At 38.0% G+C, this 13,728-nt stretch overlaps 2 protein-coding genes across 3 annotated transcripts in view; both read right to left on the minus strand.

Moving 5' to 3' along the window:
• The window catches only part of LOC106069518 (serine/threonine-protein kinase 38-like), a 234,674-nt gene that overhangs the window by 153,106 nt on the left and 67,840 nt on the right, over positions 1-13,728 (minus strand). The window lies entirely within an intron of this gene.
• LOC106058387 (dynein regulatory complex protein 9-like) overlaps positions 12,745-13,728 on the minus strand; it is a 51,773-nt gene continuing 50,789 nt past the window's right edge. For both annotated transcript variants that reach the window (XM_056043619.1, XM_056043620.1), the window contains exon 10: positions 12,745-13,727. In XM_056043619.1, the coding sequence (XP_055899594.1) occupies positions 13,214-13,727 (514 nt within the window). In that variant the 3' untranslated portion in view covers positions 12,745-13,213. The remainder of the gene's footprint in view (position 13,728) is intronic.

Here is a 13,728-nt window from a genome sequence, read left to right on the forward strand (position 1 = left end):
TGTGTTTGTGTGTTGTGTTGTGTGTGTGTGTCTTTGTGTTATGTTGTGTTGTGTGTGCAGTAAGCGTTGTTGTGTGTGTATACTTCAATTTTTTTTATTTGTATCGTGCGTTGCATGTCTGTATTCCGAAGGTATTTTGGTCTTTTGTGCTATTTGTGTCTCCCTCATTGTTCCATGTTCTGAAGTATATTTATTTATTTTTTAGTGTGTATGCCTCGTCTGTCGGTTTATCCCACCCACCTAAAGGGAAAGGTCAAACTGTTCTTTTTTTAAATTTTAAGGCGAACCTCCAAGAGGTCCATTTTTACTACCTTTTATAATCCTCTATATATTAGGCTGCCGTCTAAGGTTTCGTAAACACAAAACATGAAATAGAAACAGTAGATGCCTATACAATCTTCCATGTTCATAGACTCTTCGCTTGCAGAGTAAACGCGCTGGCTTGAGAAGCCTAAAAAGGTTTTAGCCCACAAGTTCGAATTCAGGTCATTCCTTAAAAAAAAAAAACATTTGAAAAGCGATCACCCAGATACCCCGTTCTTTCTCCCCCTTTCCAATGGTCCAGACAAGTGATAGGATCATGACGTGTTGAGAACGCTAAATGCATGAAATAGCGCTATACAATAACAATTGGTAAAAAACTATTTCTAATCGCACAGATTTATTATTGTTAGTCTATTGCAAATTTAATTACATGACTGATCCAAACTAATTGATACAATTACACTTAATATAAGCTTTGTTTTTTAAAGTATTTTTTGTTATATTAGACTTGTCTGTTTTGTCCAAGTTGTTTCTCGTGATTACCTCCCATGCGTCTGACCAATGTTCCCATACATGTGTCTGGGGCAATGTTCCCATACATGTGTCTGAGCAATGTTCCCATACATGTGTCTGACCAATATTCCAATGCATGTGTCTGACCAATGTTCCCATACATGTGTCTGACCAATGTTCCCATACATGTGTCTGACCAATGTTCCCATACATGTGTCTGACCAATGTTCCCATACATGTGTCTGGCCAATGGCGGATCCAGGGGGGGGGGGCGGTAGGGGCGACCGCCCCCCCCCCTCCACTTGGCCGTTAGGGGGGGGGCGGACGAATTTTAGTATAGAATTCACACAATTTGTATACGAATTTATTACTTATGTTAATAATATATACTATTTATTTATATTTCAACCTATTTTTAGATTATTTCGCCCCCCCCCCTTTCTAGTATTTTGGCCAATTTGGTAGGGTCGGGAGGGGGCGATGGCATCAATCCGCCCCCCCCCCACATCATAATCTTTCGAGTGGGGGGGGGAGCGGCCCTATTTATTTGTAGAAATCAAAGCTTACTAACAGAATCAATGAAATATCTATATGATTAAAACTTGTTATTGGTATTTTAACCTGTCTTTATATTATGTCGTTCACCTGTTGGCCGATTGGAAGGGGGAGCGAATACCTCCACTGCCCTTCCCATCTAAACCCTTTGTGTGTGTGGGGGGGGGGAGAAATCATAGTATGTGAACAAAATTAGTCGAATATCTATATAATATAAACAGGTGGAAGTGCGATACATGCAATCACCCCCCCCCCCTTCCCCATCGGACTAACCAAAACTTTTTCTTTTGTATTATAGTAAGAAATTTAAAAAATTTAAAAATCTGTCACTAATATAATTTATATATGCTATAAAGTAAATTCTTATATCGAGTCGCCCAACCCCTATTCTTAAATGCAAAATGCAATCATTAGCAGAAATTATAAAAAGGAGCGAGGATTAATTGTTTTCATTTTACCGCCCTTCCCCTTTCCAGACAGTTTGTGTAATTTCACATGAATTTTTCATAACTATTTTAAGAATGACTTTGCTTTATGCTTGAATTTTATTGAATATTATTAATCGAATTTTTTTTTTCGATCCTCAAAGCCTTAATGCCAGGCTAGTCTATATTATAAAGTAGAATGTGTGGTGTATGTATGTATGTATGTATGTATGTATGGATGGATGGATGTTACTTATAGACATCAAAACCGCTTGACCAATCTTGATAAAACTAGGCAGGAATGTTCCTTGGGTACCAACTTAGACCGTAGTGTATGTATTGTAGACCTAAAACAAACTTAAGACCCTCAAAAAAAAAAAAAAGTTGTCTGACTCTATTACACCTATAGTATTTTATGGATCTAGGCCATATCTACAATGTTGACATGAGAAAAGATAGAAAGGATTTAGACCTAGATCTAATTTTAAGAAATACACTTTGCGCAGATAGTTTTTTACTTTGACACATAAAAATACAAAAGCAGATCCATTGATTTCATTATATAATAAAATTAACCTTCAATTTTGTGTTTCAAAAGCATTTTTTACATAAATTAGTTCCTTATATCTGTGACTACAGATCTCCTGACGAACATTCTTTCATTAGACAATACCGTAATGAATCGCGTACTAAATATTAATTCGTTTAATTGTTTACTTTATAATCCCATCCCTAGATCTAAAACTCTAATTCAACTCTAAGATGATAAAACTTCTCTTCGCACACATAGTTTTATACTTTAACACATAAACATATTAATTAAAGTCCATTCATTTCATATTTTGATCAAATAAACATTCAAATTTGGTTTTCTAAAGCTACATGCGTTTATGAAAGCTGCGAAGCCGAGTTGAGATAGGCCTAGATCTATATTCATTCATGAATCGCGTACTAAAAATTATTTCGTTTAATTGTTCATTTTATAATCCCATTCATTTAACAAAGCTATCGCTCTTTTCGTTTTTAATAGATAAGAATGTATCGACTTCAGGTAAACCCATTTTCGCAAAACTAATTTTATTTTCGTAGCGAAAGAGAAATAATGTGAAAGGATCATTAGCTACGTTTAGCATACATCTAAATCCAATCCACTAGATTATTCAAAAGCATTTTTTACATAGATTAGTTCCTGATATCTGTGACTACAGATTTCCTGGCGAACATTCTTTCATTAGACATTTCCAAATGGTTACACATTAACACATCTCTCTACTGAGTCTATTCCTAGGCCTAGGTCTAAAACTCTTATTGAACTCTAAGATGATAAAACTTCTTTTCGCAAAGATAGTTTTATGCTTTAACACATAAACATACTAATTATTGTCCATTCATTTCATATTTTAATCAAATTAACATTCAAATTTGTTTTTCTAAAGCATTTTTAATACATTCGTTCGCTGTTCGCTAAAGCTGCGTAGCCGTGTTGAGATAGGCCTATATTCATTCATGAAAAAAGTTCACGCATGCGCAGCACAGAATGAACTCTATAAAAGCCAATTTTTAACTCTAGATTAGTGTAGATTTAGATCTTTGTCTACCTCAAGATCTACTTTATACTTTAACACATGAACATACAAAATGAAGTCTATTCATCTCAAATTTTAATCAAATATATGTAGGCCTACAAGCAAATGTTTTAATTTGAAAAAAAATGGATTTAAGCCTATTAGCTATTTTGATTTGAAAGCTTCATTCACAGTATTTTTACATTGACACATTCGCTTTACTTATTACATTATTATTTCGTTTAATTGTTTACAAAACACTCTCAGTGACTATATCGAAAGTAATGCGTAAAAAAAGACCCGCGGGTCGCGGGTAACATATGTCTAGTATATTATAAAGTAGAATGTGAGGTGTATGTATGTATGTATGTATGTATGTATGTATGTATGTATGTATGTATGTATGTATCTTACTTATAGACATCAAAACCGCTTGACCAATCTTGATAAAACTAGGCAGGAATGTTCCTTGGGTACTAACTTAGACCGTAGTGTATGTATTGTAGCCCTAAAACAAACTTAAGACCCTCAAAAAAAAAAAAGTTGTCCGACCCTATTACAGCTATAGTATTTTATGGATCTAGGCCATGGTTAACAATGTTGACATGAGAAAAGATGGAAAGGATTTAGACCTAGATCTAATTTTAAGAAATACACTTTGCGCTCATAGTATTTTACTTTGACACATGAAAATACAAATGAAGATCCTTTGATTTCATTATATAATAAAATTAACCTTCAATTTTGTGTTTCAAAAGCATTTTTTATATAAATTAGTTCCTGATATCTGTGACTACAGATTTCCTGGCGAACATTCTTTCATTAGACATTACCAATTGGTTACACATTAACACATCTCTCTACTGAGTCTATTCCTAGGTCTAGGTCTAAAACTCTTATTGAACTCTAAGATGATAAAACTTCTTTTCGCAAAGATAGTTTTGTGCTTTAAACATACTAATTATTGTCCATTCATTTGATATTTTAATCAATTTAACATTGAAATTTGTTTTTCTAAAGCATTTTTAATACATTCGTTCGCTGTTCGCTAAAGTTGCGTAGCAGTGTTGAGATAGGCCTATATTCATTCATGAAAAAAGTTCACGCATGCGCAGCACAGAATGAACTCTAGATTAGTGTAGATTTAGATCTTTGTCTACCTCAAGATCTACCTTATACTTTAACACATGAACATACAAAATGAAGTCTATTCATCTCAAATTTTAATCAAATATATGTAGGCCTACAAGCAAATGTTTTAATTTGAAAAAATGGATTTAAGCCTATTAGCTATTTTGATTTGATAGCTTCATTCACACTATTTTTTTATTGACACATTCGCTTTACTTAGTACATTATTATTTCGTTTAATTGTGACTATATCGACAGTAATGCGCAAATAAAGACCCGCGGGTCACGGGTAACATATGTCTAGTATATATATATATATATATATATATATATATATATATATATATATATATATATATATATATATATATATATATATATATATATATATATATATATATATATATATATATATATGCTGTACGCACGTTTATGCATAGGGTTAAGGTTTACTGGGCGTTAGGGTTAGGGTTTGGAAAAAAATCGCCCCCCCCCACTCCAAAGTTCTGGATCCGCCAGTGTGTCTGACCAATGTTCCCATGCATGTGTCTGACCAATGTTCCCATGCATGTGTCTGACCAATGTTCCCATGCATGTGTCTGAACAATGTTCCCATGCATGTGTCTGACCAATGTACCCATACATGTGTCTGACCAATGTTCCCATACATATGTCTGACCAATGTTCCCATACATGTGTCTGACCAATGTTCCCATACATGTGTCTGACCAATGTTCCCAAACATGTGTCTAACCAATGTTCCCATACATGTATCTGACCAATGTACCCATACATGTGTCTGACCAATGTTCCCATACATATGTCTGACCAATGTTCCCAAACATGTGTCTGACCAATGTTCCCGTACATGTGTCTGGGTCAATGTTCCCATACATGTGTCTGACCAATGTACCCATACGTGTGTCTGACCAATGTTCCCATACATGTGTCTGGGTCAATGTTCCCATATATGTGTCTGACCAATGTTCCCATACATGTGTCTGACCAATTTTACCACACATGTGTCTGACCAATATCCCTTACATGTTGTGACAAGTCAAAAACTCGCTGTCAGAGTCACTCTAAATTATCACAGCATTAATTATTATTTTTCATTATTTATTTATTTTATTTTGATTATTTCACCATCCTACCCCTAAGTTCTCCACCCGCCCCACCTTTCCCTCTATACCAGGCTAGACTTAGTCCACCACCTTGGAGAAAACTAGGCCAGTCCTTTCATTTATCTGCCCTTGATCGGGGAAAGATAATCACACTATCTCCTTTGTCTTATCCGCCGGATGTCTGACTGACGGTCGCGGTTGACACCACCTTGGTTTGAATGCAAGCTAATCCTTCCCCCCCCCCCTTCTCTCACGTCTCTCTTTGATTTAAGAGATTACCCTGGTCAACACACCGCGTGATATTCCAAGGTGCGGCTCCCACCTCGAGTCCAATCCACCCACGTGTAAGATAAATCTTAGCCTAGGGCATTTCCTGTGTCCGCCCGCACTTTCCAGGCTTATATAAAGTAAACCAACTCAAATCAGACTCTCTTTCATTCTCATTCGAGCTGAGCTATTGAGTCTGGACTACTTCATACATTCTTTCTCCTAGAGGAATACCTGGTGGTAAGCCGAACTTAATCACAAGTTCCATCTTAATTACTCTGTGTATATTTCCATTGGATTTTATCATGTGTATTTTGCCTAGTTAATTTATATTTAATTAGTGCATTGTGTATTTCTCACTGGCGTAAGTAGAAAACATAAACATGTCCTATGTATTTATTTATATATTGCATTAATCCATTAATGCTACGTTGCTCAATTGATCATTGATGCAACCATGTATATATTTGTACACCTTATTTTATTTCCTTTATCTCGGTTGATCGCCTTGATGATTTTACTATCGCACTAATACTGCGCTTAGAAAGGAGATATGAGTTATCTCCCCTGTATTGAATTATCTCCCCTTTACTCATTTTACTCTAATGAGAGTCGCGCCGCTTGAACGGACACACCATTCAAGGGCGCTCCATTGTTCTCGACCCACGGTCATATGTAATCATACCGTCAGGGTCGCTGACCACCGCCCAATTCAACCCCCCCCCCTTTTCTTTCTCTATCCACCTGTGTTGCTTATTTGAGATTATTATTTCCCCTTTTATGTGCATTTTATATTATTACTGTCCCTTTTATGTACATTTCTATATTGCTACTATCTGCCATCTATTTTCCCAAATCCCATTTGTCATCATCTCCTCATTGTGCTCTAAAGCAATTTCACCAATCTGACGAATGCACCTCAGTCGAGGGCATCGATAAGATGCATGAGAGACATGTCCTAACTTGTCTTTATTTATCCGCAGCCTCCCTCAGGTGTCTGCCTATTTATTTGCTATTTGCTGTTCAGTGTCTACTCGACGCCACTCAACTATTGCCTATTCAGTTGATATCAAGAATCACCTACTATCTTTGTGCTTAGTGCTATTCAGCACTGCACTAGCTCAATGACCTGCCTATCTATTTATTGGATCAACTATTTGTTTGATATCAAGAATCACCTATTGCCTATTTACCTGCCTATTTATTTATTGGATCAACGATCTATTTACCTGCATCTGTGCTTAGTGCTATTCAGCGCTGCACTTGCCTACTGAGATCTACTCAACTCTACTACTTGGCGCTATCGGCATTGCCCGCCTATTCGACAGCCCACCTGTCAACTTATTAGGTGCGACGTCCCTATAGACCCAGATCTGTGTGAGACGTCATAGCTACGCCAAACCCTCTGCAACTCACTGGACTTATCCTGTCACTACGCTGCCCACGGCAGATCAGCTCTGCCCGCAGTAACCTTGTGCCCACGGTAGCCGGCCACCCGCCCTACTGTGCCCACTACAGATATTAGATTTTGGGGATTGAGACTCCACAAGAACTATATCACCGGCGTCCCTCTATCCGCTAGAGCGCCACCTCCAGCTGCAGAACCTCAAGCCAGGACACAGCCAGCTGCGACATCAACAGGAATACCAGCTAAGTCAGAGGACAAAGTGACATACTCTCTTATTAGGTGCAAGAGTGATGATTAAAGCTAGTATTATTTAGAGATAGAAGCAAACCCTCCCCCTTTTTATTCTTATATGTATATTTATGTAAATAAATATTCTTTTATTTTAACTTTTGTATCTATCTTTCATTGCTTGTCTCGTTGCGTGTCTGCTCCCGATTCATATGCTGATAGGTTGGTGTGTGATAGCCTTAAAAATAATCATCCCCTAGACATTAAACGCGCCAAACACACATCACATTTCCCCACCTGTCACACATGTGTCTGACCAATGTTCCCATACATGTGTCTGACCAATGTTCCCATACATGTGTCTGGGTCAATGTTCACATGCATGTGTCTGACCAATATTCCCATACATGTGTCTGACCAATGTTCCCATGCATGTGTCAGACCAATGTTCCCGTACATGTGTCTGGGTCAATGTTCCCATACATGTGTCTGACCAATGTACCCATACGTGTGTCTGACCAATGTTCCCATACATGTGTCTGGGTCAATGTTCCCATATATGTGTCTGACCAATGTTCCCATACATGTGTCTGACCAATGTTCCCATACATATGTCTGACCAATTTTACCACACATGTGTCTGACCAATGTTCCCATACATGTGTCTGGGTCAATGTTCCCATATATGTGTCTGACCAATGTTCCCATACATGTGTCTGACCAATGTTCCCATACATATGTCTGACCAATTTTACCACACATGTGTCTGACCAATGTTCCCATGCATGTGTCAGAACAATGTTCCCATACATGTGCCTGGGTCAATGTTCACATGCATGTGTCTGACCAATATTCCCATACATGTGTCTGACCAATGTTCCCATGCATGTGTCAGACCAATGTTCCCGTACATGTGTCTGGATCAATGTTCCCATACATGTGTCTGACCAATGTACCCATACGTGTGTCTGACCAATGTTCCCATACATGTGTCTGGGTCAATGTTCCCATATATGTGTCTGACCAATGTTCCCATACATGTGTCTGACCAATGTTCCCATACATATGTCTGACCAATTTTACCACACATGTGTCTGACCAATGTTCCCATGCATGTGTCAGAACAATGTTCCCATACATGTGTCTGGGTCAATGTTCACATGCATGTGTCTGACCAATTTTCCCATACATGTGTCTGACCAATGTTCCCATACATGTGTCAGACCAATGTTCCCATAGATGTGTCTGACCAATGTTCCCATAGATGTGTCTGACCAATATTCCCATACATGTGTCTGACCAATGTTCTCATACATGAGTCTGACCAATGTTCCCATACATGTGTCTGAGCAATGTGCCCATACATGTGTCTGGGTCAATGTTCACATGCATGTGTCTGACCAATGTTCCCATACATGTGTCTGACCAATGTTCCCATGCATGTGTCAGACCAATGTTCCCATACATGTGTCTGACCAATGTTCCCTTACATGTGTCTGACCAATGTTCCCATAGATGTGTCTGACCAATATTCCCATACATGTGTCTGACCAATGTTCCCATACATGTGTCTAGTATTTCATACGTTTATCTATCAGCATCATTTGTGTGTCTAATAAAAGACAAAACCAATCCTAGATCTAGAGTCTTTTTCTTTATCTTTGATAGAGACAGAGAGAGAAATAGAGAGAGAGAGAGAGCAATGTAACACTGTCAAAAAAATACAAAACCTAATCCTTATAGCATTAACAAGATAAATCTAGATCTATTGTCATTTCTCGATACCCAAAAGGGTTCAGATAACGATTTTAATTAATTAATAAAGTCAAATCAATATTTCTTTTTATTTAGAGAACAAAATATCCAAATAAATGAAGAAAGGGGAACGGGAATAGTTCACGCCATAGACTTATATATAAATCTATGTTCACGCCACTGGAGCCTTCGGAAAAAGTTTTTTTTTGTCTCTAACTGATGGTATGAAGAAATGTATTCAGTGTCTAATACTGGACAGTGCTTGCATTCAGATTCAAGTTTACGCAAAAAAAAAAAAGTAAATAGAACCAAAAAAGGGTGTGTGTGTGGGGGGGGGGGGGATTGAGACCTGCCGAAGAAAAGTTGTAGAGTGGACAAAGGACTAACTTTATGTTTTTGGCTGGGGGAGGGGGATAAGTGGGTTAGGGTTAGGGTGTCACCGATAAGTGAAAGTGCTACTAAATAAACGGGTCCAAAATATGAGTGTGAATATGTAGGTGTCTGGAGCGCATTATGAAGCGGGTGTTTCCAAATCAACTCAAAAGTCTATTTCGGAGAAATTAGGATGCAAGCTTTATTAAACAAATTTGGGGTTCCAGAGAGCGAAAAGAGTGAGAGAGAGAGAGATGAAAAGAGAGAAGGAAAGAGAGAGAGAGAGAGAAGAAAAGAGAGAAGGACAGAGAGAGAGAGAAGAAAAGAGAGAAGGAAAGAGAGAGAGAGAAGAAAAGAGAGAAGGAAAGAGAGAGAGAAGAAAAGAGAGAAGGAAAGAGAGAGAGAGAGAAGGAAAGAGAGAGAGAGAGAGAAGAAAAGAGAGAAGGAAAGAGAGTGAGAGAGAGAAGAAAAGAGAGAAGGAAAGAGAGAGAAGAAAAGAGAGAAGGAAAGAGAGAGAGAGAGAAGAATAGAGAGAAGGAAAGATAGAGAGAGAGAGAGAAGAAAGGAGAGAAGGAAAGAGAGATAGAGAAGAAAGGAGAGAAGGAAAGAGAGAGAGAGAGAGAGAAGAAAAGAGAGAAGGAAAGAGAGAGAGAGAGAGAAGAAAGGAGAGAAGGAAAGAGAGAGAGAGAGAAGAAAGGAGAGAAGGAAAGAGAGAAGAAAAGAGAGAAGGAAAGAGAGAGAGAGAGAGAAGAAAAGAGAGAAGGAAAGAGTGAGAGAGAAGAAAGGAGAGAAGGAAAGAGAGAGAGAGAAGAAAAGAGAGAAGGAAAGAGAGAGAGAGAGAGAAGAAAAGAGAGAAGGAAAGAGAGAGAGAGAGAAGAAAGGAGAGAAGGAAAGAGAGAGAGAGAAGAAAAGAGAGAAGGAAAGAGAGAAAGAGAGAAGAAAAGAGAGAAGGAAAGAGAGAAGAAAAGAGAGAAGGAAAGAGAGAGAGAGAGAAGAAAAGAGAGAAAGAAAGAGAGAGAGAGAAGAAAAGAGAGAAGAAAAGAGAGAAGGAAAGAGAGAGAGAGAGAGAAGAAAAGGGAGAAGGAAAGAGAGAGAGAGAGAGAGAGAGAGAAGAAAGGAGAGAAGGAAAGAGAGAGAGAGAGAGCATACAATTTCATTGTACTAAAGCTTGTCTTCGAATAACAACAAAGTCTGTTAGGTTGGTTCCAATGTGGCCCGGGAACAAATCAACGGGCGTAGCCTGTGTGTACCGCTAGTCAGATATCTCTTATACTAGCAGATAACCCGTTATTCTTCAATCGAACTGTTGACTGTTATAACTTCTCCATTAGATAATGTTTGACTGTTATAACTTCTCCATTAGATAATGTTTGACTGTTATAACTTCTGGATTAGATAATGTTTGACTGTTATAACTTCTGGATTAGATAATGTTTGACTGTTATAACTTCTGGATTAGATAATGTTTGACTGTTATAACTTCTGGATTAGATAATGTTTGACTGTTATAACTTCTTCATTAGATAATGTTTGACTGTTATAACTTCTCCATTAGATAATGTTTGACTGTTATAACTTCTCCATTAGATAATGTTTGACTGTTATAACTTCTCCATTAGATAATGTTTGACTGTTATAACTTCTACCCTCTCCAATGTATACTTCATTCATTTCATCCAGACCAGAAACCCTTGAGATTGTGACTTTGTTTTGATCCTATTGAGGTGCTCTCAGTCTAGTTGTAAGATATAGGTTTTAGGAAAAGAGCAATTTTTGATGGATTCCTTGATTCATAATAAAACAAACATATGATAAGAATGATGTATTATTATCAGGCAAGGTTCATTAGTCCAGCTTTTTCAGCCTTTTTTGTTTTAGAAGTATGCAAATAATTATCTAAGAACCTTTAAATATCATAAATCTATTAGATGTAGTCGTAAGTAGAGATATTCTAAAGATATGTTGTGATGTTAAATCGAACATTTTTTCCACTGTTGGTCTATTCTGAACTTTATCTATGAGTGTTGCAAAGTATCTTAATCTATTGCATCATGTTGACATTGTCTCAAATGATGTTCCAGCTTAGACAGTTTCATAGCGACAAAGCTTCAAACATAAAAAGCACGTAGCCAATTGTTTCTTCCGTGCTCTTGCTTTGTTTTAGGAACCCTGACAGAAAATCAGGTTTTGGAGACCCGCAGGCAGGGGGACAGTGCTCTCCGGCAAGATCTCCATCAACCTGACCCCAAATTGCGATGGCTCTCCATCCCTTTGGATCTGGTCACTAAGGAAGAGAAGCTATTATTGACGAGTGGGCAGCCCAGCACTCGCAAATCAGGCTTTAACCCAGAATAGAGAGGTCACTCCATCTTCATCGTCTCTCGAGAAGTAAATGCCACAGACATGGTCGGCCATCAACTTCTGATTAGCTTATTCTAGTTTCTTACAATAATATCTTCTCCTTGCAACTGTCAAGTTGAAGCATTGCTTGTTAAGTTGCTACTTTCAAGAAATTATTTGATTTGAAGGTGCAAAAGATTGTCTAAAATTTGGCTACTCGGAATTCAGGGAAAGGGGGTTGGGGTGCACGTACCTGGTCTGCAGCAATTTCTGATAAGCCTAGGCTAGTTTCTTTCTCGATAATAAAGATCATGATTATTATTATATTATTATTGTTATTATTCTAATACAATAGCTTATCTTTACAAACAGTTTTGAATTGTAAATAGGATATACATACATCAAAGATGAGCACATTTCTCATATCCTACGAACCCGAAGATGACCGCTAAGTCCAATCCTCGCATCAAAAAGCCGGCCGCTCAAGTGGAATAGGCAGGCCTGGTCAGCTGCACACAGGCCAGACTCCTCTCTCCACTCTCTCTCTTAGCTTACACACATACACACACACATACATACACACACACACATACATTATAGTATAGATCACCAAATCTAAATTGTACGTATTATTTGAATGGCTTGTTTTGACTGAGTATTTCAAAAGTTCCTACATTTGGTAGAGTGATCTGGATAGAATGGAAATTCCACTGTAAATGTTGTGCGTTTTGATAGCAAATCTGTTTAAATCCTTGACGTTCTACACTAAGTTATCTAAAACAAAATAAATGACAAGATTGTGCTCGCTATTCTATTTTTTCTTTATTAGTTCTGGCTAGAGTGTACAGTCTAAACATTATAGTATCAAGAAAAACAAAAAGACCAAATACAAAATTGAATGTAAACAAAATTCTAAAATTTGACATTGAAAGAGGGGAGAAACTGTCAAGCCATACATTTGAAACTAGATTTACACTCGCGGACACAGCTAATGGCTAAAGTAAAGCCAGCGCATTAAAGAGCCAGTGGTCAGGTAAAGCCAATGGTCAAAGTAGAAGCACTATACAGGGTGGAGCTAGCGGTCAAGGTTTAAGGCCAATACTAAGGGTATAGCCAACGGTTCTTAAATAATCCGCAGCGGGATAGTTGGATCAGCCCCAATCAAAGTAGACATTTTAAACTCCCCTCCCTCACTAGAACTCAAGATGTTCACCGCACACACCCACACATACACACGCATACACATGGTCATTAATGGTGTAGAATTTAATCAAAATTTGATTTTCTAATGTCGGGGGAGAAACTTTTCAAGATGCCGCTCCTGGGGCTAACTACCCGCTCCTTGGAGTCTATTAGCAAGTCTTCTGGCAGCTCTGGGTTGTAGTGTTCATCTTCTTCTAGGACAGCGTCAAACTCTTTCTTAATGTCCTTATCCTCCTCGTCCTCCATCTGCCGCAGGTTGGTGAACACTTCCGAAGGTTTCAGATTCAGTTCAGACTTATTGAATTTCTTGTTCACTTCCATATAGGACCTGGTAAAGTTGGCAAAAGATTTTCCAATTAAAGGAAATTTCGAAGGGTTTGCTTGCGCCTTGATGAGCTCTGACAAGTCCACTTTGGGTATTTTCATACTAGGTCTTTTGTCTGGACCTCTGGAAGGATGGAAGCGTCCAAGTTGACGCCTGACCATTGTCCCTTTCCACCAAGCTTGTATTCGAGTTGCCATCTTGTGCTCACATTCTGCTCTGTTAGACTTGGACTGCTGAATGCTCTTCAAACGTC

Source organism: Biomphalaria glabrata, chromosome 10, assembly GCF_947242115.1.
Source record: "Biomphalaria glabrata chromosome 10, xgBioGlab47.1, whole genome shotgun sequence".
Taxonomy (NCBI): Eukaryota; Metazoa; Mollusca; class Gastropoda; family Planorbidae; genus Biomphalaria; species Biomphalaria glabrata.